At 39.8% G+C, this 26,830-nt stretch overlaps 2 protein-coding genes across 2 annotated transcripts in view; one reads left to right on the top strand and one right to left on the bottom strand.

The window, feature by feature from the left end:
• LOC130218269 (piezo-type mechanosensitive ion channel component 2) overlaps positions 1 to 17,896 on the top strand; it is a 92,706-nt gene extending 74,810 nt beyond the window's left edge. Inside the window, 10 exon segments of the mRNA XM_056450410.1 lie at positions 544 to 758; positions 1,543 to 1,701; positions 2,249 to 2,396; positions 2,844 to 3,032; positions 3,630 to 3,722; positions 4,308 to 4,477; positions 12,914 to 13,030; positions 13,824 to 13,903; positions 14,711 to 14,897; positions 16,893 to 17,896. Coding sequence (XP_056306385.1) covers positions 544 to 758; positions 1,543 to 1,701; positions 2,249 to 2,396; positions 2,844 to 3,032; positions 3,630 to 3,722; positions 4,308 to 4,477; positions 12,914 to 13,030; positions 13,824 to 13,903; positions 14,711 to 14,897; positions 16,893 to 17,145 — 1,611 coding nt within the window. The 3' untranslated portion in view covers positions 17,146 to 17,896.
• Positions 17,897 to 17,969: 73 nt separating this feature from the next.
• LOC130218283 (gamma-soluble NSF attachment protein-like) overlaps positions 17,970 to 26,830 on the bottom strand; it is a 63,575-nt gene continuing 54,714 nt past the window's right edge. The window contains 1 exon segment of the mRNA XM_056450427.1: positions 17,970 to 20,947. Coding sequence (XP_056306402.1) covers positions 20,822 to 20,947 — 126 coding nt within the window. The 3' untranslated portion in view covers positions 17,970 to 20,821.

Genomic DNA, 26,830 nt, shown 5'->3' with positions numbered 1-26,830 from the left:
TACAGAGCGGCATTAATGCGTCCTGAAGTAAAGAGAAACGGCTATACGTCGTGTTTGCTGGCATCACGCACCTGTCAGTCAGTCAGTCAGTCAGTCAGCGCGTAACCTTAAAGGGTTAAACAAATGACGCACAGCACTACTACGGTCGGTTACAGAAAAGTTGACGCTGTTATAATTCACCCTTTAATACGTTTTGGTGCGATTATCACCCGCTATTATAAAAATAAAATGTTTTGAATGAGAAGCTGTAATGTAGCCGTGGCGGGATGAATCCTGGCGTGGAAGAAAGAATGTAGCGGAAACCATGGCAAAGCACAACTATCCAATCAAATCCCTATGAACAAAATGAAGCCCCGCCTACAGTTGTTATTGGTGCCGAAGAACAGAGAAGAAAATAGTTTAATCCAATAGAGAGGAAATTACTTTAATTCACAACAATAAATAAGAATAAAACCTGTCGTTCAGAACAATAGAGTAGAAGAAAAATCAGAACAATACTGAGGAAAAGACTTGAAATTGAGAATTCTGTCTCTCCCTCCACAGAAACACTCTGCTGCCGCTGACATCACTTCCTCTCTGTCGGAGGACCAGGTTCCCGAGGCGTTCCTGGTGATGGTTCTGATCCAGTTCGGGACGATGGTGGTGGACCGGGCGCTGTACCTGAGGAAGACGGTGATGGGGAAGGTCATCTTCCAGGTCATCCTGGTGTTTGGCATTCACTTCTGGATGTTCTTCATTCTGCCCGGAGTCACCGAGAGGTCCATCGTTGTTCTGTTTTGTTCAGCTTATTTTTGTTTTTGTGTGTTTTTCAGTGTTTGTTTTGGGTTTTTGCTTTTGTCAGGGGGTTTTTGGTTTGGGGTTTGGTTTGGTTTGATTTGATTCTTTTGTGTTTGGTTTGATTTCATTTTTTTGTTTTGTTTTGTGTTTTTTTGAGCGTGTTTTTGTTGTTTTGTTTAATTTTGTATCTTTATGTTTTGTTTTATTTGTTTGGTTAGATTTGTTTTTTTGTGTTTTGTTTTTGTTTTGTTTTTATTAATTTGGTTTGAGTTTGATTTGTTTTGTTTAGTTTTGTCTAGTTATTGCTATTTTTTGTTTTGTTTTTGATTTGTTTTTTTGCAGTTGTGTTTTGCTTTTTGGTTTTGTTTGATTTTGTTTATTTCTTTCTTTGCGTTTTTTTGTTGTTTTTTTTTGTTTCATTTTGTTTTTGTTTTTGCGTTGTTTGTGTTTGTTTTGGTTTGATTTTGTTTTTGTGTTTTTTGTTTTTGATTTGTTTTGTTTGGTTTGGTTTTTTGTAATTTTTTTTGTTTTGTTTGATTTGCTTGTAGTTTTTGTTTGTTTTTTGTTTGGGTTTTTTTGTTATTTTTTTATGTAGAACGTACTACAACAACAACAAATGTTGACAAAGGTGGTTTACAAACAAAAACATCCAGAACATTTCCTTGGATCCCAGCCAGCCGAGTGTTAAACGCTCGATCAGCATGTCATGTAGTTGTTTTTGCGTGTGAAGGCCTGATATGTGTGTGTTTGTGTGTGTTTCGTCAGGCGTTTCAGTCAGAACACAGTGGCTCAGCTCTGGTATTTCGTGAAGTGCATCTACTTTGGTCTGTCGGCGTATCAGATCCGCTGTGGTTACCCGACCCGCGTCCTGGGAAACTTCCTGACCAAGAGCTACAACTACCTCAATCTCTTCCTCTTCCAGGGGTGAGGCCCGGCCCTTTCCTTTCTTTTGTCTTGTGTTTTGTCTTTTGTTTTGTTTTTTAATTCTCTGATTCCAATTGGGATCTAAATAATGAACGGCATTTATTTATTGACCTAAAACTGAAGGAAGCTTTCCTTAACAGAGTTGAAAAATGGAATACCAATTATATACAGTATACATTTTCATTAGCAATAAGGTTTTATTAGTCATGAAGGTCATATTTACTAACATGAACAATACTTGGACAGCATTTATTGATCATAGTTCAACATTTACATGAGTAAAATGCAAATTGATGCTTAACATTTGTTAATGCATTGAGTGAACGTGAATAAACAAGGAAAAACTGTATTTTCATTCACTAACACGATCAAATAGTGCAAGAACTGCATTGTTCATGTTAATACACAAACTAATAAAGCCTTACTGTAAAGTGTTTCCATAATGATGCTAATATTCTTTAGTCTATACTAGATGTTTTAGTTTGTTTATTAGTTAAGTTTGATCAGTTGTGTCATAACTGATAATGTTGATGATGATGATGTTCAGGTTCCGGTTGGTGCCGTTCCTGACGGAGCTGCGGGCCGTGATGGACTGGGTCTGGACGGACACAACGCTCAGTTTATCCAGCTGGATCTGCGTGGAGGACATTTACGCTCACATCTTTGTGCTCAAGTGCTGGAGAGAGTCTGAGAAGGTGAGACCAACTGGGAATATGTAAGAATTAATCATAAGCGAGCTGTTTAATTGACCGTTTTGACAATTATTTGATCTCTGCAAATGATATTTGAAGTCTTAGATTGGTGTAAAGAGATCAATAATTAAATATTAATGTTATATTAATGTTAAAGAAGCAAGCCCAATTGAATGTTGAACTTGATCTTGAACTTGAATGATGTGTGATAACATGCAAATGAAAGATATATTAGATTATATTAGATGTCCTCAGTGCTCACAAGTTATCTAAAGTCAGCTTTTTAGGTTGTGAAAGTCAGGGGATTTGATATTCGGTACCCCTAAACAGTCAAAAATCACATCAACACATAAGCGAAGGCTTTGGATGAGATCGGTTTGAGGTGAAACACTTGATAAATGTCTGAAATACAACATCTGATCAGTGCCTTTCCTTTTTTGTGTGTGTCAGCGCTATCCTCAGCCCCGCGGACAGAAGAAGAAGAAGGTGGTGAAGTACGGGATGGGCGGGATGATCGTGATGCTGCTCATCTGTATCGTCTGGTTCCCTCTGCTCTTCATGTCTCTGGTCAAATCAGTGGCCGGAGTGGTCAATAAACCGCTGGACGTGTCCGTCACCATCACACTGGGAGGATTTCAGGTTAGCTTCAGTTGGAGTTGTAATCATTTGTGGACATTATTTTAACATCACTCTTCAACATTGTCTGTTCTCCGATTGGTGTTTGCTGTTGTGAGGGGCGGAGTCAATTTGTCACTCAAATGAGATCCACCAATAGCAAACCACCACCCTCCAGTAAAATGCGGATGGGGAAAATCAAGCAGGAAGGAAATGCGGAGCTCAGTTCAGCGGTTCTGTTATGATGACCGTCACCTCAATACTGTCGCTAAATAAAAGCATCAAAATAATAGCAGAAAGCAAGTAAACATCTTTTATGTGTGCTTTTACATTATATATCATATAAATTATATATCATATTGAATATAATAGATGTGCATTGGCATTAAACATGTTTGTCAGAGTTTGGTATTTGTAATCAGAATATAGACAGGAATAAAGCTGTAAGGTTTGCTGGATGTATTCAGAAATACACTATGGAGTTGTATAGACGGGAATCGAAGCATAATATTTAGTGTGTGTGTGTGTGTGTGTGTGTGTGTTAGTGAGTGCGAAAGAGTGAGATCAGAATCATGTATATTATAATAACAGTAGCTAAAATGTGTGTGTGTGTGTTTTCAGCCCATCTTCACGATGAGCGCTCAGCAGAATCAGCTGAAGGAACTGACTGAATCTGACTTCAAGAACTTCATCAACTCCTACAACTACATCCCTGTACGTCTATATAATCGTCTGATGTTCTGCTTTGTGGAAGCGTGTATTCAGTCCTCTGGTGCTACAGTTATTGCTGCACAATATTGGAAAAAACCACGCGAGTTAGTCTGTTTATTATTGAGTTGAACTGTTATTGAGCATGTAAGCAGATGAAATGAAAGAGCTCTAAAATGAGATGAGATGAGTTTGTAGGAAAGCGCATGTATGCACATGTTATCACTAGAGCTCTTTCATTTCATCTGCTCATTCAGTCGATAAGAAAGCAATCAGAAGCATTGACGGTAGAGCAGAGATTAAAATAGACAGTCATTTGTCATCTGAGCGTAACAGGATTCAGGCTCATAATCAATGTAAAATAACAGGGATTTTCACATCAGTAATAGTAATCATCCTGAAAGCTACAAACACCATTTGTTTGTTAAATGTTTCTTTATGTATATGAATCAGCCGTCAGTTGCTGATGTGGCAGTAAATATATATTGGATGATCTGTTGAACCGTTTCTTCTGTTCCACTGTAATATGATAATCATGATATAAAATTCATATATTGTTGTATGTCAAGTGTTTTTTATTGTGTTTCCCAGAGTGCAATGCAGTTTCTGGAGGCGTACCGGGCCGAGGATGTGACCGTGGCGGAGCTGGAGGGAAGCTCCAACTCTCTGTGGACCATCAGTCCTCCCAGCCGCAAAAACCTGATGGACGTCCTGAGCAAAGAGGATCAGTTCCCCGTCACCATGACCTGGAGCATACAGAGGTGCACACATTTACATAAGAACACGATGTACGCGTGATAGAGACGTTGAATCAGATTTAAAGCATTGAAGTTCATGGGAAGTTCATTCAGTTAGATGTATTATAATGTTTTTGAGTTAGTAAATGTGTAAAAAGCAGACGTTGTGCATGATCTAATTCTCTGATCATCTACACTAAACCTCAATAACTAAGCAGCACATTTGAGTTCATCAGGCTAATATTCATACAGCTGAATTATTCCTGCAGTTCCCGCAGGTGAATTATTGGCGTTCCTGTAAAAACATTTCCCCCAATTTGTGTCTTTAGAAAGCTAAGATTTGACTGGGTGTTTTTGAAGATACTGTTCTTCAGCTTAAAGCAAGGGTAGGGGACCCTATGGCTCGGGAACCACGTGTGGCTCTTTGACCAAAAATATGAGGCTTTCCAGCTGTCTCGGTTCAATGAAGAATTTAAACTGTGACTAAAAGTCAGTTTCCTATTGAAAACACAATTTAAATGACCTTCTTATTGTATATTTTTACAGCAAAATGAATAAGGATAAGAATAAAAGGACCTTTCAACCAACGCATGTGTGCGGCGCTAGGGATTAACTTGAAATGCAACACCAGCTTACATTTCTATGGGAACCTTGCGCACGTAATATCAAACAACATCAATGAGGAGTGATGGGGAAAAGAACAAAAATCTGATAAATGAACCTTTCTTAATACATAATACATCTTAACTAGATATTAAAGTTTGAGGACAAACTTTATGGTGGCTTGAAAAGCCGAGTCTGAATTAGCATGTTACTAGCATGAATTAGCAAGTAACTAGCATGATTCTAACATAAATTAGCATGTAACTAGCATGATTCTAGCATGAATTAGCATGTTACTAGCATGTTTCTAGCATGAGTTAGCATGTTACTAGCATGTTTCTAGCATGAATTAGCATGTTACTAGCATGATTCTAGCATGAATTGGCATGTTTCTAGCATGAATTAGCATGTTACTAGCATGTTTCTAGCATGATTTAGCATGTTATTAGCATGATTCTAGCATGAATTAGCATGTTTCTAGCATGAATTAGCATGTTATTAGCATGATTCTAGCATGAATTAGCATGTTACTAGCATGATTCTAGCATGAATTAGCATGTTACTTGCATGTTTCTAGCATGAATTAGCATGTTACTGGCATGATTCTAGCATGAATTAGCATGTTACTAGCATGATTTAGCATGTTTCTAGCATGAGTTAGCATGTTATTAGCATGATTCTAGCATGAATTAGCATGTTACTAGCATGATTCTAGCATGAATTAGCATGTTACTAGCATGTTTCTAGCATGAATTAGCATGTTACTAGCATGATTCTAGCATGAATTAGCATGTTACTAGCATGATTCTAGCATGAATTAGCATGTTACTAGCATGATTCTAGAATGAATTAGCATGTTACTAGCATGTTTCTAGCATGAATTAGCATGTTACTAGCATGATTCTAGCATGAATTAGCATGATTCTAGCATGAATTAGCATGTTTCTAGCATGAATTAGCATGTTACTAGCATGATTCTAGCATGAATTAGCATCTTACTAGCATGATTCTAGCATGAATTAGCATGTTACTAGCATGTTTCTAGCATGAATTAGCATGTTACTAGCATGTTTCTAGCATGATTTAGCATGATTCTAGCATGAATTAGCATGTTTCTAGCATGAATTAGCATGTTACTAGCATGTTTCTAGCATGAATTAGCATGTAACTAGCATGATTCTAGCATGAATTAACATGTTACTAGCATGTTTCTAGCATTAATTAGCATGTTACTAGCATGTTTCTAGCATGAATTAGCATGTTATTAGCATGATTCTAGCATGAATTAGCATGTTTCTAGCATGAATTAGCATGCTATTAGCATGATTCTAGCATGAATTAGCATGTTACTAGCATGATTCTAGCATGAATTAGCATGTTACTAGCATGTTTCTAGCATGAATTAGCATGTTACTAGCATGATTCTAGCATGAATTAGCATGTTACTAGCATGTTTCTAGCAATAATTAGCATGTTACTAGCATGTTTCTAGCATGAATTAGCATGTTATTAGCATGATTTTAGCATGGATTAGCATGTTACTAGCATGATTCTAGCATGAATTAGCATGTTACTAGCATGTTTCTAGCATGTTACTAGCATGTTTCTAGCATGAATTAGCATGTTTCTAGCATGAATTAGCATGTTACTAGCATGATTCTAGCATGTTACTAGCATGTTTCTAGCATGAATTAGCATGTTACTAGCATGTTTCTAGCATGAATTAGCATGTTGTTAGCATGTTTCTAGCATGAATTAGCATGTAACTAGCATGATTCTAGCATGAATTAGCATGTTACTAGCATGATTCTAGCATGAATTAGCATGTTACTAGCATGTTTCTAGCATGAATTAGCATGTTACTAGCATGAATTAGCATGTTACTAGCATGTTTCTAGCATGAATTAGCATGTTACTAGCATGTTTCTCGCATAAATTAGCATGTTGTTAGCATGATTCTAGCATGAATTACCATGTTTCTAGCATGAATTAGCATGTAACTAGCATGATTCTAGCATTAATTAGCATGTAACTAGCATGTTACTAGCATGATTCTAGCATGAATCAGCTTGTTTCTAGCATGAATTAGCATGTTGTTAGCATGATTCTAGCATGAATTAGCATGTTACTAGCATGACTAGCATGTCACTATCGTGTTGCTAGCACCTTTCTAGCAAGATTAGCATGTCAGTAGGATGTTAAAACTGTTAGCGTGTGTTAGAATAGCTAGTCACAGTCTCTGGGACAGTTGCTAGGGTGCTGAAATTGGTTGCTAGGGAGTGGCTAGTAAGTTTAAAGGTAATCAGTGATTGGCTGCTGGCTAGACTGAGTTGAATGAGGCCAGACTCTAGTCTGTAGGACAGTCTGATGCAGAGTTATGAGCTCACAAAGGTTGATCCAATGTTAAGTAAATGGGAGTCTTTAACAATGGAAGTCTATGGGACAGTTGCTAGGGTGCTGTAAGTGGTTGCTAGGGAGTGGCTAGTAAGTTAAAAAGTCATCAGTTATTGGCTGCTGGCTAGACTGAGTTAAATGAGTCCAGTTAGAAGTCTGTAGGACAGTCTGATGCAGAGTTATGAGCTCACAAAGTTTGACCCAATGTTAAGTCAATGGGACTTTTGGGATTTTTCTGGGTCGTTTTTCGGAAAACCCAAGGTCGGATCAGTTAGAAAAGATATAGCAACCCGAGTCAGACCAGTTTGAAGGTTTGATGAAAGTTTGAAGTATGTAGCTTGAAAGGCCTAGGAGGAGATACACTTAGAAATTAGTCTCAGAAGAAGAAGAAGAAGAAGAATAACTAGATATTAAAGTTTGAGGACAAACTTTATGGTGGCTTGAAAAGCCGAGTCTGAATTAGCATGTTACTAGCATGAATTAGCAAGTAACTAGCATGATTCTAACATAAATTAGCATGTAACTAGCATGTTTCTAGCATGAATTAGCATGAATTAGCATGTTACTAGCATGTTTCTAGCATGAGTTAGCATGTTACTAGCATGTTTCTAGCATGAATTAGCATGTTACTAGCATGATTCTAGCATGAATTAGCATGTTACTAGCATGAATTAGCAAGTAACTAGCATGATTCTAACATAAATTAGCATGTAACTAGCATGATTCTAGCATGAACTAGCATGTTACTAGCATGTTTCTAGCATGAATTAGCATGTTACTAGCATGTTTCTAGCATGAGTTAGCATGTTACTAGCATGTTTCTAGCATGAATTAGCATGTTACTAGCATGATTCTAGCATGAATTAGCATGTTACTAGCATGTTTCTAGCATGAATTAGCATGTTACTAGCATGTTATTAGCATGATTCTAGCATGAATTAGCATGTTTCTAGCATGTTATTAGCATGATTCTAGCATGAATTAGCATGTTACTAGCATGATTCTAGCATGAATTAGCATGTTACTAGCATGATTCTAGCATGAATTAGCATGTTACTAGCATGATTTAGCATGTTATTAGCATGATTCTAGCATGAATTAGCATGTTTCTAGCATGAATTAGCATGTTATTAGCATGATTCTAGCATAAATTAGCATGTTACTAGCATGATTCTAGCATGAATTAGCATGTTTCTAGCATGAATTAGCATGTTACTAGCATGATTCTAGCATGAATTAGCATGTTACTAGCATGATTCTAGCATGAATTAGCATGTTATTAGCATGATTCTAGCATGAATTAGCATGTTACTAGCATGATTCTAGCATGAATTAGCATGTTACTAGCATGATTCTAGCATGAATTAGCATGTTACTAGCATGATTCTAGCATGGATTAGCATGTAACTAGCATGATTCTAGCATGAATTACCATGTTACTAGCATGTTTCTAGCATGAATTAGCATGTTATTAGCATGATTCTAGCATGAATTAGCATGTTACTAGCATGATTCTAGCATGAATTAGCATGTTACTAGCATGTTTCTAGCATGAATTAGCATGTTACTAGCATGATTCTAGCATGAATTAGCATGTTTCTAGCATTAATTAGCATGTTACTAGCATGTTTCTAGCATGAATTAGCATGTTATTAGCATGATTCTAGCATGAATTAGCATGTTTCTAGCATGAATTAGCATGTTATTAGCATGATTCTAGCATGAATTAGCATGTTACTAGCATGATTCTAGCATGAATTAGCATGTTACTAGCATGTTTCTAGCATGAATTAGCATTTTACTAGCATGATTCTAGCATGAATTAGCATGTTACTAGCATGATTCTAGCATGAATTAGCATTTTACTAGCATGATTCTAGCATGAATTAGCATGTTACTAGCATGATTCTAGCATGGATTAGCATGTTACTAGCATGTTTCTAGCATGAATTAGCATGTTACTAGCATGTTTCTAGCATGAATTAGCATGTTACTAGCATGATTCTAGCATGAATTAGCATGTTACTAGCATGTTTCTAGCATGAATTAGCATGTTACTAGCATGATTCTAGCATGAATTAGCATGTTACTAGCATGATTCTAGCATGAATTAGCATGTTATTAGCATGATTCTAGCATGAATTAGCATGTTACTAGCATGATTCTAGCATGTTACTAGCATGTTTCTAGCATGAATTAGCATGTTATTAGCATGATTCTAGCATGAATTAGCATGTTACTAGCATGATTCTAGCATGAATTAGCATGTTACTAGCATGTTTCTAGCATGAATTAGCATGTTACTAGCATGAATTAGCATGTTACTAGCATGTTTCTAGCATTAATTAGCATGTTACTAGCATGTTTCTAGCATGAATTAGCATGTTATTAGCATGATTCTAGCATGAATTAGCATGTTTCTAGCATGAATTAGCATGTTATTAGCATGATTCTAGCATGAATTAGCATGTTACTAGCATGATTCTAGCATGAATTAGCATGTTACTAGCATGTTTCTAGCATGAATTAGCATGTTACTACCATGATTCTAGCATGAATTAGCATGTTACTAGCATGATTCTAGCATGAATTAGCATGTTACTAGCATGATTCTAGCATGAATTAGCATGTTATTAGCATGATTCTAGCATGAATTAGCATGTTACTAGCATGATTCTAGCATGTTACTAGCATGTTTCTAGCATGAATTAGCATGTTATTAGCATGTTATTAGCATGTTTATAGCATGAATTAGCATGTTGTTAGCATGATTCTAGCATGAATTAGCATGTTTCTAGCATGAATTAGCATGTAACTAGCATGATTCTAGCATTAATTAGCATGTAACTAGCATGTTACTAGCATGATTCTAGCATGAGTCAGCTTGTTTCTAGCATGAATTAGCATGTTGTTAGCATGATTCTAGCATGAATTAGCATGTTACTAGCATAACTAGCATGTCACTATCGTGTTGCTAGCACCTTTCTAGCAAGATTAGCATGTCAGTAGGATGTTAAAACTGTTAGCGTGTGTTAGAATAGCTAGTCACAGTCTCTGGGACAGTTGCTAGGGTGCTGAAATTGGTTGCTAGGGAGTGGCTAGTAAGTTTAAAGGTAATCAGTGATTGGCTGCTGGCTAGACTGAGTTGAATGAGGCCAGACTCTAGTCTGTAGGACAGTCTGATGCAGAGTTATGAGCTCACAAAGGTTGATCCAATGTTAAGTCAATGGGAGTCTTTTACAATGGAAGTCTATGGGACAGTTGCTAGGGTGCTGTAAGTGGTTGCTAGGGAGTGGCTAGTAAGTTAAAAAGTCATCAGTTATTGGCTGCTGGCTAGACTGAGTTAAATGAGTCCAGTTAGAAGTCTGTAGGACAGTCTGATGCAGAGTTATGAGCTCACAAAGTTTGACCCAATGTTAAGTCAATGGGACTTTTGGGTTTTTTCTGGGTCGTTTTTCGGAAAACCCAAGGTCGGATCAGTTAGAAAAGATATAGCAACCCGAGTCAGACCAGTTTGAAGGTTTGATGAAAGTTTGAAGTATGTAGCTTGAAAGGCCTAGGAGGAGATACACTTAGAAATTAGTCTCAGAAGAAGAAGAAGAAGAAGAAGAAGAAGAAGACGCAGAAGAAGAAGAAGAAGAATAATAAGTTTAAGATAGATAACAATATGCTGGCTTTTCAAGCCACCATAATAATACTCAACAAGTGATGCTTCACGTATATATGTATATATCCCCAACGGCTCTTTGAAAAAATTCATTTGGCAAAACATGTTGAAACGGCTCTTTGCTGAAAAAAGGTTCCCGACCCCCTGGCTTAAAGGGACATTGAAAGGCTTATGCCTGTTAACAACCGCAAGCGAAAGCAGTGTGCGAGCAGAGCGTGCGCAGAGCGTATGGAGAGCAGAAGCAGCGCGCAGGCGTTTGTCTTTCACACCAGCTGCGTCTGCAGCGCGCAGCTCTTCGGCAGCTGCTGCAGAGATCAGTCTATCTCTGTCTGTTCTGTCTAGTTACATATCTCTCTCTATATGTACAAATCCACTTTTAATAAATCTTTTCATCTGCTCCAAGGCTCACGGCAGCCTCCTCCTGCTGTTTATTTAACCTGCGAGTCTTTATTTTACAAATGATTTAGATCCTACAGTACTGTGTGCTTCTCACGCTCTATGAGGAGTGTCACTCAGGTCTGGTGGGCTCTGAAGACAGTCGCCTGTGATATCATGTCATTTGGTTTGTGATTGTCAGGCTGTTGTAGGCCTAGTTATAATAATATTTATACAATATAGTTATAATGATATTACATGATCAGATTGGTGTTACTTTCTCTGCTTCAGTAATGTCCAGCGGCAGAGTAACAGCTCGTGTAAAGGATGAGACGGACAAAAGTAATCAATGCATGTGCTTCTTTTACTTATTTTCGTGTTGTCCGGTTCACTGAGCGAACAGCTCCCCGGGTGGAATAACTTGAGTGAACATTAAAACAAAGCCGAATAAAGCTTAATTCCTCTGCTTTGGCTGCAGAGCACACGGCGAGCTCACAGCATCCAGCGTGCGTGTGGAACTACACTACCCACAATACACTTCACTATGGACTACAACTCCTGTAAATACATATTTCAGGCCTATATGAATGTTTGTTGCAGTTTATAATGGTTTAAGTTCATTTGATTGACTATATATAAATCAGTGGATATTATAACCGCATTTATTGGGTAAAGTTGCTACTTTTTACTGTCATTCAATGTGTTTTGGTCATTATCAATGCACTGTCACTTTAATTGCAGCGCGGCAAAAATAGACCCAGCGCCGAAACGATCGCGGCACTGCTGCTTCAGCGACGCTCACGCCTCGCACTGACGCGCTGCTCCTGCGTGCGGTATGAAAGCTCTAATCTGTTAACATGGACGCCGAAAAAACACGCGCTGCTCACGCTTGCGGTGTGTAACAGGCTTTAACTAGTATTTTTAACAGTGGTTTGTTCTGAAGACCCAAATTATTGCTTATAATGTTGACCTTCAAATGGCTTTGAAAATTAAAACAAACTGCTTTTATTCTGCGTTGACGCTTGAGTGATTGCGTTTGACTTTACATTGCTCCGCCACAAGATGGCGACAGAGGCCGTATGATAAAGGACAACAAGAGTTTTGTCAGCATATCGCAGGGGTCACCAATCACTGTCCTGGAGGGCCGGTGTCCCTGCAGGGTTTAGCTCCAGCTTGCCTCAACACACCTGCCTGGGTGTTTTAAGTATACCCAGTAAGACCTTGATTAGCTTGTTCAGGTGTGTTTGATTAGGGTTGGAGCTAAAATCTGCAGGACACCGGCCCTCCAGGAACAAGTTTGGTGACCCCTGGCATATAGTAATGATTGTAGAACTGGTCAGGAGCAGTCTCTCTCTGGCTCTTGAATTATGTACTGAATTGTACTCAACGTGGAGGAAATTCTCTCTGTTTTTGTGCTGCAGGAATCTGAGTCTCGGAGCGAAGGCTGAATTCGCCACGGACAAACATGTGACGTATCTGGACATAAAGACCAGGCAGGAGCTGATCGCGTTACTCAACGGAACCAGAAACACAGCGGTGTGAGTGTAAACACAGCACAGCAGGCAGACGGTCACGCTATGCTGACGTTCACTCAGATTCATCCCGAGTTTGATGACTTTTTCAGATACACACACAGATAAAGTAGTTCCGGCATGTTTTGAGTGCACTGCAGCTCCGTATCACTACGCTGATGTGCTTGAGTAATTAAAGTGAGTCAATAGGCTGAGTTGAGTCGTTCAATTCATTAGTAAAATACAGACAGTAGGTAAAGATGTTTTTCTAAATTTATACTGGGTGTAGCTAGGACTAGAAGTTAACTACAATATGGTTAAACCGGGATCAGGATTGTAAGTATCCAGGGTGTTTTGATGGAACATCTCGTCACGACCCCCTGGTTTGAGTCGCAGCTTATAAGAGCTCAGACAACAGCAGGATCTATGTGCAGCTTATCTATCATACATAAAACAACAAATCAAAGAACAAACAAGTAAATAAAGAAGTTAAGATATAATCACAGCTAACTTTAACTACATGATATGAATAATGCTAAATGAAAGCATAAGGCTACAGAATGAAAGAGACGGTCTTAACATGAGGACGTCCAGGTAGCCACACGGTCCTCCAGAAGCTAGCACAACACTCTTATTCATATGCTTTAAACCAGTTGGTGAGTGAGCAAGCAGGCACCCAATCAGGATCTGCCACATCTAAAATGGAGTCATTGGGGGGGGGGCACAATCTAAATGCCGTGTGTATGGGGGAACAGTATGGTGGAGCGTATGGTTTTGTCCATGTTTTCTAATACGTGTGTACAATGATGTGTGTGTTCAGGCTGATAGAGCAAGTGTTTCCCTGCTTCATCCGAGCGCCGAGCGACTCCAACGCCAAACCAATCGAGCAGCTTTATGAAGGTAACAGACACTTGATGCTGACAGGTATTGAGAATTTGGGCTGTTTTTGACAGAGCGTGGTCACAGTTAAAGCTTCTGTTGAGGTTTGAGAATGAAGCTGATGCTGTATTTGATGATGTTCTCGTTGTGTTTAAGTGTGTGTGAGGGATGTCAGACCCTGACCCTGTGTGATTTGTGTCCCTCGAGCGCTCTATATATTGGCCATTATGTGCATTTTGATCCAAATGAAGGATTTTTCATGCATGACAAAAGTATAAATGTGATCCGAGTGAATGAGTAAGTGGAAACGTAATGTTCAGTTCATGTTAGCTGACACTGGATTAAGCGGTGTTGACAAGCATTGGCTTTTAAAATGAGTAAATGTAGAACTCTGATCAATAAATAATGTACAGGTATTGTTGATAATTAGTTTATTTGAGTGAATACATGAAGCCTGAATGTAAAGTGTGACCAAGTAAGGTATTATTGAGTGTATTTCTATATATACCGTGTATATATCTTCCATTAAGAACTGTTTTTTGATCATTTCCTACCATAAACGAACATATAAAGTCATTGTGTAATTAGTAAATGCAATACTTGTATTGTTTTTGAACCTTCAGATTGTCAAATAGTCAGAATATCGGCCAAATATAGTCCTTATAATGCCAATATTGGTGTAACTTTACCCCATTTACAATGCATAGATGAGAAGTGTGTGGTGAAGTAGACGATGTTAATAAAATTAATCAATTGTGTACATTAGTGACGTGGTGTTGTGTTTGTAAGTGCTGATGAGTGATTCGTTTTGTGCCTGTGTGTTTGCAGACGGAGACTATAAGAGCATCCAGCTGGATCTGGAGCGTTCGGCTAACAGCAGCGAGGATCTGCAGGAGTGGTGGATCGTGGATGAGCTCAGATCAGCGCAGAAGAAGCAGAGAGAAGCCGGACTGCAGCTCTACGTCTTCAGTGATAAAGTCAGCCCTCCGAGCCTGGGCTTCCTGGCGGGATACGGGTCAGTCCCACAAACACTCACATGCCAGAGACACGTCGACAGAGTCGTCAGCGTTTGAGTGAACAAAAAATAGTGCATCCAGATTTCTGTGATGGGGAAACTGATGAAGTCCAACTGTGAAAAATAAGAACATTGAAGAGTATATAATCTGTCTGTCTGTCTAACTATCTATCGTTCTATCTATGTATTTATCTGTCTGTCTGTATCGATCGATCTATCCATCTTATTAAAATGTATAATAATAAATATATATATATATATATATATATATATATATATATATATATATATATATATATATATATATATATAAATAAATAAAATACAAAAATAAATAATAATTATCTATATCAATATTAAAAGCTAATTTTGTTTTCGATATTCTATAGAACAAACCATCATTATACAATGACTTGCCTAATTACCCTAACTTTACCCTAATTACCCTAGTGAAGCCTTTAAATGTGACTTTAAGCTGAATACTAGTGTCTTGAAGAATATCTAGTCTAATATTATTTACTGTCATCATGACAGAGAGAAAAGAAATCAGTTATTAGAGATGAGTTATTAACAGTATTATGTGCAGAAATGTGTTGAGAAAATATTTTCTCCATTAAACAGAAATTGGGGAAAATAAAAAAGGGGGCTAATACTTCTGACTTCAACTGTGTATATGTATGTGTGTGTATATATATATATATATATATATATATATATATGTGTACAGGGGCGTAGTGGACATTTTAAAAGTGGGGGGGACGGCTGTATGGGATCATACGTTCATATAATTATTAATCACCTGTTTCTAAATGGTCTGTGTCTAAAAGTGAGGGGGACGGATCTCCCCCCATCCCCCCTGGTTGGTACGCCCCTGTATGTGTATATGTATGTATGTATGTATTCATCTATCTATCTATCTATCTATCTATCTATCTATCTATCTATCTATCTATCTATCTATCTATCTATCTATCTATCTATCTATACACATATACAGTTGATCAGAAGTATTAGCCCCCCTGTTTATTTTTTCCCTTAATTTCTTTTTAACGGAGAGATTTTCTCAACACATTTCTAATCATAATAGTGTTAATAACTCATCTCTAATAACTGATTTCTCTTCTCTTTGTCATGATGACAGTAAATAATATTAGACTAGATATTCTTCAAGACACTAGTATTCAGCTTAAAGTGACATTTAAAGGCTTAACTAGGTTAATTAAGTTCACTAGGCAGGTTAGGGGAATTAGGCAAGTTATTGTATAATGATGGTTTGTTCTGTAGACTATTGAAAAAAGGTATAGCTTAAAGGGGCTAATAATATTGTGTTTAAAATGGTGTGTATAATATATATGTATGTGTTATGTGTGAATCTATCTATTTATCTGTCTGTCTGTCTATCTGTCTGTCCATCTATCTATCTACCTGTTTATCAATATATGGGATAATGGGTTTTGTTCAAATGCACCAAATTAGGGGGTTAGGGAATATATTCACAGAGAATGAGATCAAAACATTAGTTGTATTTGATTTATTATTGAGTGCTGTATATATATATATATTTATATATTTAATAATAAAGACATGATTATTGCAAAAATATTATGAACTGACATGAATGAAATGATTCAAATTTAAGTGTTTGTGTGTGGCTCCTGTCCTCATTGTAGCATGTTTGATTGTCAGACATTATAAACTGAACAATAGTCATCAGATATTGAACAGTATAACTGCAGTCATTCTGTGCTGAAATGACAAGTAAATGCAGCGACCATTCAGTGTGTAATTTGACACTAATTTGAATCGAATTTGACACATTGATGTAGTGTTAATTTGCATGAACTCGTCTGTCTTGTTTTGCCATTCATGTGCAGTGTAGTGTGTTTGCAGCGCGTGTAACAGTCCCAGAATGAAAGTGTCAGTGTGCAGCATCCACCTGGAAATGTCTATTGCAGAATGTATCATTTACAATATGGTTCTGTGTGTGTCCTGCAGCATCATGGGTCTGTACGCGTCGGTGGTGCTGGTGATCGGGAAGTTTGTGCGCGAGTTCTTCAGCGGGATTTCTCACTCCATCATGTTCGAGGAGCTGCCGTGCGTGGACCGGATCCTCAAACTGTGCACTGACATCTTCCTGGTGCGGGAGACGGGCGAGCTGGAGCTGGAGGAGGACCTGTACGCCAAACTGATCTTTCTGTACCGCTCGCCCGAGACCATGATCAAGTGGACACGAGAGAAAAACAAATGAGCCGTGCAATAAATACTGGAGGAGGAACAAACGCAGTACTTGAAGAAACACAGCGGAGAGAGACTGACAGACTGTGAGTTTGACATGATCAGCTCTGCTGTAGGCTTCAGGATGAGCTGATACTGACACTGATGTGTGTGTGTGTGTGTGTGGATCAATAATGACGATGAGGAGGATGCACAACTGCTGCTGTTCACAGGACAAACGGGACAAATGCACTAGAAACGACAGACTGTCTTTATTAAGAGCCTGCAGGAGCAGAAGCGTTCCCTGCGGTTTGAGCGATCAGATCATCGTTAAGGCGTTCGTGGGTTGATCTGCAGCATCAGTGACCAACGAATTGAACATTCACAAAGACATTCCCCTTTCAGTTGAGTTAAAGGCAGGCACTGTGATGGACTTTACAGCATATGGAATGATGACACTTTACAATAGTAGCGCATTAGCTAACGTGTGTGTGAAAGAATGTTAGCAAAGTACATTTAATGCAGCGCAGGGGCGGATTTAGCCAATAAGAAGAGACCAAATCAGGAGTATTTTGGGCTATTTTTCAAAGCGGCATCCTCAATAGATGAATTAGCGGCTTGTAAACATTCAGGAGTGCTAGCATTTACAGTGAGGGAATGACATCCGATGTGGTTGTCTTAGTTGTAAGTTATATTATATTATATATATGATTGACTTAATGCTTTCAGCGTTATGAACAGCTCGTCACCCAGTGATAAACACAGTTATTCTGTAAAATGAATGTTAAAGTGAGCAGTGTTCGTCTGACAGGTCCATTTGCAATAGCACATCCCCCCCCCCCCCCCCCCCCCCCAATAAATTTTGGCTAAGTCGAAATGGCCAAGCATAAAGGCCGAAATATACAATAATCTCATTGAAGCTCTAAGTGATTTTACAAGAGAGAAGTTAAAGTTTTGTTCTGTGTGGTCATGTGATGGAAATAATGCTCCACGATGAGCAGATTCAACACTTTGTAGTGCTAAAAACCGAGGTTCTGCCTAGCCAAAGACAAGGAGAGAAGACGGAGCTATCGCTATACAAGGCCTGGGTCATCATCAAGAAGCAGAACGACTGCATTCTGACAGCGAACTGCTCCTGTACAGCAGGATATGTGAACGCACATGTTTACATTTCACTCTGGGCATTCAGTGTCCGTGGTGTAGTTCACCATGTTTAACTGCTTCTGCTGAAATCATTGCTGCAATCAGAAACCAGTGATGTGTCTGACTCCGCATAATGTCAACTCACCTGATATGACATGAGAACTGCAGAGTCCAGCATTTCTAATTGGGTCCTCACTCCATTCAGCTCCGTTTTAGCCAAAGATGTCTGCGGTTGGCATTAAAGCAGTGCGGTGTACGGTTAAAGTTAAGTTTTCTATTTTTGGACTTTAAAATTTGGCATCCTGCCACACATCACTACATGTTTGCTATTGCAACCGGTCTTTTTTGCCACCTGTATGCGCGGTTGAACCCGCGTGACGTAGGTTGGTTATTCACCTGTTACTGTATTGTTGATGGAAAAGTGTAAATACAGGAAGCGCTGCAGCTTGTACTGAGTGCTTATTAGCAGGAACAGGTCCGTTACAGGTTTAGTACAGAAGTGTTGTTTTCCGAGCCTTGCCTGAACGTATCACCAGGCCATTCGTTAGGCAAAACGCACAGCCGTGCCTGGAACTGACAATATGCATCCATTTGAGTGTGTAATAATTAGCATGACTTACAGTGTAAAAAAACATGCGTGATATTTATTTAGAGTATATAAATCTTTCAGCCCCCGCATAAATGGCAGGTATAGGGCAATGACCAACCTACATGACGTCACGCGGGTTCAACTGCGCACACCGTTAGCAAAATAAGGGCGGTTTCGCTAGCAAACATGTTATAATAGTCCAAAAATAGAAAACTTCTCTTTTACCGTACACCGCACTGCTTTAATGCCAACCGCAGACATCTTTGGCTAGCAGCCATCAAGAAGAGCTGAATGGAGTGAGGACCTGAATAAAAATGCTGGACTCTGCTGTTGTCATTATTTCCTGCACATGACCACACAGAACAACACCGTAGGCAGCCAAAGACTTGTAGACCTTTAACCTCTCCTGTTAAATCACGTGGAGTTTCAGTGAGATGGTTGTATATTTGGGGCTGGATGCTCGGCCATTTCATCTTATGCAATATCCATTGGGAGGGTGCTATCGCAAATGGAGCTGTCAGAGGAAGGCTGCTCAGTTTAATGTTCATTTTGCCGAATCACTGTGCTTATCACTGAGTGACGAGCTGTTATAATACGCCGAAAGCATTATGTCAATAATATTTAATCAATAGAACTCATCTCTAATACAACAACAAACTCTGTGCTGCATCGGATGTCATTTCCCCCTAGCGCTCCCGGTTTTTTTTGTGCAAGCTCAGTGTGCGCGCATCCTGAATGTTTACAAACTGGTAATTGGTCTATAAATGATACCTATCAATGATATATATAAGATGTTATTTTGTTCAGTGAGGCTGTAACAATTTGAATGAGTCCCTCACCCTTCATCTTGGAGCGGTCAAATGAGTTCAGATTCAGTTTTCAGAATGAGCTAGTTTATTTCTATTGAGTCGTGAATGAATTGTAAGAAAAGAAATCACTCCAAAAGTGGAAGACATTTGCATTAGGATAACCCGTAGAAAAGCAGATGAAGCGATATAAGCAGAGAACAGCAGCTGACTGCATGGAAAGTAAAGTAGATAAGGTGCATTGGCAGGAATCGCTCAGGGTCTCCGCATGACTAAATCCGCCCCGGTACGTTTAGCATCGTCATTCATGTTAGCTCGGCGCATGAAGTAACGTTAACAAGCGCAATTTGACATGTGAATAATGTTGTTAAGGCCGTTGTGGCGGCGTAGCATGATCGCCTCACAGCATGAAGGTTGCCGGTTTGAGCCGCGGCTGGGAGTGTTATTGTTGTTTCTGTGTAGGATTCTGCGTGGGTTTCCCCCACAGTCCGAACACAGGCGCTATAGGGGAATCGGGTAAGCTAAATCGATTGTGGTGTGAATGCAACAGGGTATGGGTTTCCTAGTGATGGGTTGCGGCTGGAAGGGCATATGCTGGATAAGTTGGCGGTTCATTCCGTTGTGGCGACCCCCAATTAATAAAAGAGACTAAGCCGAAAAGTAAATGATTGAATGATGTTGTGAACTGTAAAGGTGCGCTTGTTAACATGATTTAAAGCACCGAGTTAACATGACTGACAATGCTGTACCCGTGCACTGTGAAAAGGAAGTAGTTGACATAAACAGTAAGCGTAAACACACACAGCATTATTGTGCAGAAAAGGCATGTACGTCACTGTAAGGCAAGTTGCGATGGGTTTACTGACTGTACAGTGTGTGTGTGTGTGCGAGAGTGAAAAGATGAAGCGATTACTGTAAAGCGTACTGTTGATGTGATGTAACGTGAGGATTTACCCTGGATGAGAAAAGGCTGTGTCTCAGGTTTGGTTTAGCCTGAAAAGCTTGTGGAAGTGAACATGAAGCTTAAAGGCGAACCTGAATAAATAGACATACTTGAGAGACGATGCGGCACACTGATGTGTGAGGAGCTTCTCGTTTGTGTGTCTTTATTGCAGCGATGGTGAGATTATGAGTGAGGATAACAGAGGTGCAGAGGTGTGTGTGTGTGTGTTTTAACAGAGTCCTCCAGCGTACTCGTCGTCCTCTTCCTCCTCTGGCTGAGCAGAAGCGCTGGGTTTCTTCTTCTTTCCTCCTCCTCCTCCTCCAGGCACCTTCAGGCTGATGGCCAGCTTTGCGTACTGGAGGAAATAAAGAAAGCGAACACGTGAGTACAGCAAACGGACGACTGAATCAAAAGCACACCGAGCTGAACACGCGGAGTGTATTATTACAGTGTGAACGTCCGCTGGAGCAGCACGAGCCTTTACACTCGCACGACAAATAGCGGAGATATGCGGACGACTTTAAAAAGCGCAAGTAGAGAATGTGTTGATATTCAATAGTGGCGAAGAAGCAGTGACGGCAACACCGATCTAATGACTATAATCAGTGAGTACAAAGAAGATTTGGAATGGAAGAAAGGTTTTTGACGATGGACGCTTCACAAGACTCTCGTGAGATGTTTAACGCTCATCTGAATCCTTGAAAGCTTTTCATATGAGTATTTTTTGGAAAAAGCATATGAATATTGATGTGCATTTATTGATAAACACACATACATATTCATACACTTTATTAAAATATGCAAAACGTTGAAGGATTTGAGATCATGTCGACTGTTACATCGTGTTTGGTCGTCTGTTTGCGACAAATGACTTTGCGAGGTGCGTGTGATGTAGCGTGTATGGGGCTGACCTTATCACGGTTATATTGTATGACATTACGTTATGATATTGTGGCTGCCGTCGTCAGTCTGGCAGTGTTTTTCTTCCTCCTTCTGAAGTCTGGGTCACACCATGGTGGAATTTTCACTTTATTATTCCAGTGACTCTGATTGTAAATAAATGATTTGTTGTGTTGTCCCTTTCGCTGAGTTTACCCAACCCTGACACTATAGAGAAACCTGTGAAAAGGGTCTATTTATTACAGTCGTTGACGTCATCGAAGCACAAACGAGCTTGATTACAAATCTAACGAGATGTAAAAGACTAAAGATAGTGAGAATAGCTGCTATTCTGGGGTGTGTTTGCTTAAAGCATCGTTAGCCAACTTCGGACGCAAGTTTGATCGTTACAAACATAGCTTTGCTACTTTGGCGGTTCCCAAATGTGTCGTTCCCAATGAAAATTGGCAAAACTGCGTGTCGCAAGCTTTTGTAAGTGATGTTATGTTTTAGAATAGTAGATGTTGTCAATAATTTTTTGTAAAGGAAACGCAGGCCCTGTATGATCCGTTTACACATAGTTCAGTGAATATGGAAAGCGAGTGCATGTTTTAAAGGGCCCATAGTTTAGCTCTTTTTTCTGATGTAATATTAATATTCTGGTTGTTCTGAGTGTGCCAGTTTAGCTTCAGTTTAAAACACAATTCAGATTTGTTTATTATAATGTGTTAAAAAGTGTCATGTTGGGGGCGTGTCCACAGCTCGCTGATTTAGGGGTGTGTTGCTTCACATGTAGACTAGTTTCGGCTTCCCGCCAACGTAACAAGGGGGCGGGGCCATGAGCTCACCCGCTCTGCATTTGCAACAGAGTCTGACAGGCAGACGGAGAAGGAGAGAGAAGATCGTACATGTACGACTCTGACACAGACCAAGCAGAGAGTACAAAATCATTTGTGTCTTTGTACAGTTTTACAGCCAACTGTGTGCTAGTGTCAAGTGCTGAGCTTGTACACAGAGACTAATAACCACGCACACTGAGTTAACTTTGACTGAGGCACCGGATGCGCTGCTCGAAGCCGCGACACCGCACACCAGACACTCTCTGTGGCGCGGCAGAAACATGAAGTGTCCCGAATCCTCGCGCCGTGCATTTTTGAATTGTAAACACAGGTTTCGTGGACAGGATTTTGATTTCCCTTTTATTGGACGTGTCAATGATTAGTAACAACAACAGCAACATTTGTTTTGATGCTTTGTTAATGTTCATTTGTTTTTCTCCCTGATTTACTGTTGGGGGCTGTTTTGCGACATAATATAATCAACCATTCTCGGTTGTCGGTGGTTTTGCCTTTTGGGGGGAGGTCAGATGTGTCGTGTGAACTGTCGGCACCCTTTAGCCATGTGCCCTCCCCTCAACAAAAGCTGATTGTGGATTTTGTGTGCGGTAGAGCGGATGAAAGCGTCTCTGCGAGAGGGATCTCTGCACGCTTACCTTGCTGTGTTTGAGCAAACGTTACCGTGCATATCAGCTCTCAGAGCAACATGGTTTAGTAACAAGAGAGTGTGTAAAGCGTGTCGTTCTGAGAGCTGATATCCAGATTTAGCAGCATTAAATGTGGTGATAACGGAAGTCGAGTGTGCAAAACAGTCAGCGACAGCATAGGAGGGGGAAAAAACAAACGAAAACGTAACTACACAACACCAGGCAGTGTTGTTGTTAATCATCGACATGTCCAAGACTCGGATAAAAGGGAAATAACACTCCAGTCCACCCTTGATAGTCAAAATGTAGTGTGTTTTTGTCTAAATGAGTGAAGTTGGCGATTTTTGTTTGTAACAGTTGAGTATTTTTGCTTGTCATTAGCAGACGTATGCAATAAAAAAGGTATATTCATCTGATGCATCTTTACAGGTTTTGAGAGGATGTTTTGATCTGTAACATAAGAAAAGGGATTTGAACAGCGCAGAAGGGTTCATATGAGATAACCATAACTAACCCCATCACTATAGAAGAGTTCCGGCTGGTTCTGGGAACTGATTGGATGATAGGTGTGCGATATTGTGCAATAGCAGTACCGGAGCAGCCTCTTCACTAACTTAACTAACCGGCAGGCACTTTACCGTTAAAAGTACGGTACAAAGCGTCAAAGTAATTAGTCATTTTTACAGTAAACTACCGTATTTGATTCATTTCTAGATGTAATATGTCTGTATTTTGAATTAGCAACATCTACACATGTTTTGTCCCACAGATAGACACGTTAGCACAGCCATATCAACCAATGCTCATCACAATCAACTTTTCCCACAAGCAGAAAAGCGCATCAGTGTACAGAAGGCGCTCGGTGTCGTTGTACAGCAGTACGGTGACACGCATAACATTACAGTCATGAAATAAACATTGTTCATCAGCATTAGATGGAACATAATGTTCATGACTGATGGGGAAACGGCTAAAAAGATCCAGAGTAATGGTGACAAAAAGCAGAAAAAGTGATGTGCCATGCAGGGAATTCTGGGAAAGTCAATTCACGGTTATTCACCGTATATACAACACAATCTCACGACAATTGGTAACTTTTTGATTTAGTGGCTAATTCGTGCGATGTAATTCGTACAATTTAGTCCGATTTGCTCATCCCCCAATGACGGTTGGGTTTAGGGGTGGGGTTAGGTGCCACGCCTCCTTTTTAAAATGGTACAATTTCGTACGACTGAACTTGTAGGAATTAGCCACTGAACTGACAAAACGTAAAATACTTTGGTTTTCCCGTGAGATCAGGCTGGTATATACATTAAGGGAACGTACCGTTGAGCAGGTTACGGATTTGTACCGTAGCGTTTTTACAGTTTTTTACTGTAGAAATCACGGCCGTTTTTAGAGTTTGAGAAATATTACTGCTTTTGGAGGCTTTTTTGGTGGAGTATGTAGTTGTTTAGATTGCCACTATGCTGTTTATTTATAAGGAGAGTGCCTGTTTGAAAATATATACCAGAGAGACGGCGCGGTGGTGGCCATTAGCCGAAGACAGCAGGGAGATATCTCTGTAGACGGAGGGCATTTGATGTGACGTTCAGCCTTAAATGTGAGTAAAAGGACCCGTTTTACGCTAGAGAGTCATTGAAACACTAGCTCTAAAGCGACGCTGGTGAGCGAGTAGCGGTTTGTGCTGTTCTGACGTCAGCTGCAGATGTGAACGGACGGAGGACGATTAAGTAGTTCCTCTTACAAAAGTGTTTTGAGGTTGTCCGTGTTTGATTTTCTTATTTATATACACGATTCTGCTGTCAAACTGTTGTATAAACGCAATAATTACACGAGTAGCAGTGCCATATGGCTGTATATCAGCACTGCTGGGACGCCAAGGCACTTGCAGCCATATGGCACTGCTATCTGTGTGATATTGGCCATTTACATACATACATACATACATACATATATATATATATATATATATATATATATATATAAATAAATATATAAAAGTACAGAGCAGAAGTTTGGACGCACCTTCTCATTCAAAGAGTTTTATTGATTTTTTTGTGAGTGTGAAAATTGTAGATTCACACTGAAGGCATCAGAACTATGAATGAACACACATGGAGTTGCACGTATAACAAAACAAGTGTGAAAGATGTGAAAATATGTCCTATTGTAGCTTCTTCAAAGTAGCCAGCTTTCGCTTTGATCACTGCTTTCAAGAGGCTTTAATAGTTTAATAAGTGGGATTTGTCGCCTTATACATGGGGCTGGGATCACCAGTTGTGTTGCGCAGAGGTCAGGTGGACACGCAGCTGATAGTCCTACTGAATAGACTGGTAGAATTTGTGTTTTGGCAAGGAAAGAAAAAGCAGCTAAGTGAAGAAAAAGGAGCGGCCGTCAGTACTTTAAGAAAGAAGCTCAGTCGGTGGGAAAAGTTCGAAAGCGTCCCCAGGTGCAGTAACAAAAACCATCAAGCTTTAGAAATGGACCGGCCCAGGGAAGTGAAGAAGACTTATCCAGGAAGGATAAGCTGATCCGAGTCACCAGCCTCAGAAATGGCAGGTTAACAGCAGCTCAGATTAGAGAGCAGGTCAGAGTCGTAGCAGGAGACGCATCTGTAGAACATCTGGGTGAATCAGGCCTTCATGGTGGAACATCAGCTAGGACGCAGGTGATAAGGACAGGCAACAAGCAGAACACAAACAGAGACATGTTCGGGTTGAAGAACGCAAGGAACGTACATTAGACCAGTGGGAATGTGTGCTTTGGTGTGAGTCGGAGTCCAAATTTAAGATCTTTGGATCCAACAAGCGCAGAAAAGGTGAACGGATGGGACTCTACATGTCTGGTTTCCAGCGTGAAGCATGGAGGAGGAGGAGGAGGAGGAGGAGGTGTGATGGTGTGTGCGTGGTTTGCTGGTGACAGTGAAGCGGCTTGCTATTCCATCCGGTTTGCGTTTAGTTGGAGCATCATTTATTTTTCAACAGGACAACGTAAGGGCTGTTTGAGAAGGAGAGCGATGGGGTGCTGCGCCAGATGACGTGGCCTTGACCTGAACCCAGTGGAGATGTTTTGGGGTGAGCTTGACTGCAGAGCGAAGGCAAAAGGGCTGTCGAGTGCAAAGCATTTCTGGGAAATCCTTCAAGACTGTCGGAAGAGGATTTGAGGTGACCATCACTTGAAGCTCATCGAGGGCGCGAGAAGCAGTAATCAAAGCAAAAGCTGGCTACTTTAAAGAGCCTAGAGAATAGGACATTTTCAGTTGCGTGACACTTGTGTTTTTGTTATGCATGTAACTGTGCGTGTGTTCATTCATAGTTTTGATGCCTTCAGTGTGAATGTACAATTGTCATAGTCATGAAAACACAGAAAAGTCTTTGAACGAGAAGGTGGTCAAACTTTGGCTCTGTACTATATATATATAGAAGTGGTGTAGAAAAGCACGATACCTATTTGAAATAACGGCTTAGTTTGTCTTACGGCCTGAAATGAATGGGACCAAAGTTTAGCAGTTTGGAAATGTTTGTCGCTTTGCGTTATTTCCACCTTTCTACAAGTTGATGGGGATGAAGTTAGGAGAAGGTGATGGAACCGTCTGACCAATGGTCACCTTGAAATTGTAAGGTTCTATCTATCTGCGTTCAGGAGTTTTTGCAGACGGCATGCGTGTAGCGTTGGTTTTTGAAATAGAAAGTGTTGAAATGTAAACAAGTTGTTAAAAAAAAACCATCCCGTAACGTAACCGAGTTGTCATTTAATCAGAATATGGGGGTCACACTTTACTATACGGTTCGTTACTTAATGCCTTTACTAAGATGAAGTAACCACGAACAACACTTGTACAGCATTTACGAATGATAATTGAACATTTACTTA

The sequence above is a fragment of the Danio aesculapii genome, chromosome 24 (assembly GCF_903798145.1).
Source record: "Danio aesculapii chromosome 24, fDanAes4.1, whole genome shotgun sequence".
Classification (NCBI taxonomy): domain Eukaryota; kingdom Metazoa; phylum Chordata; class Actinopteri; order Cypriniformes; family Danionidae; genus Danio; species Danio aesculapii.
This window is presented reverse-complemented; position numbering and strand designations above follow the sequence as displayed.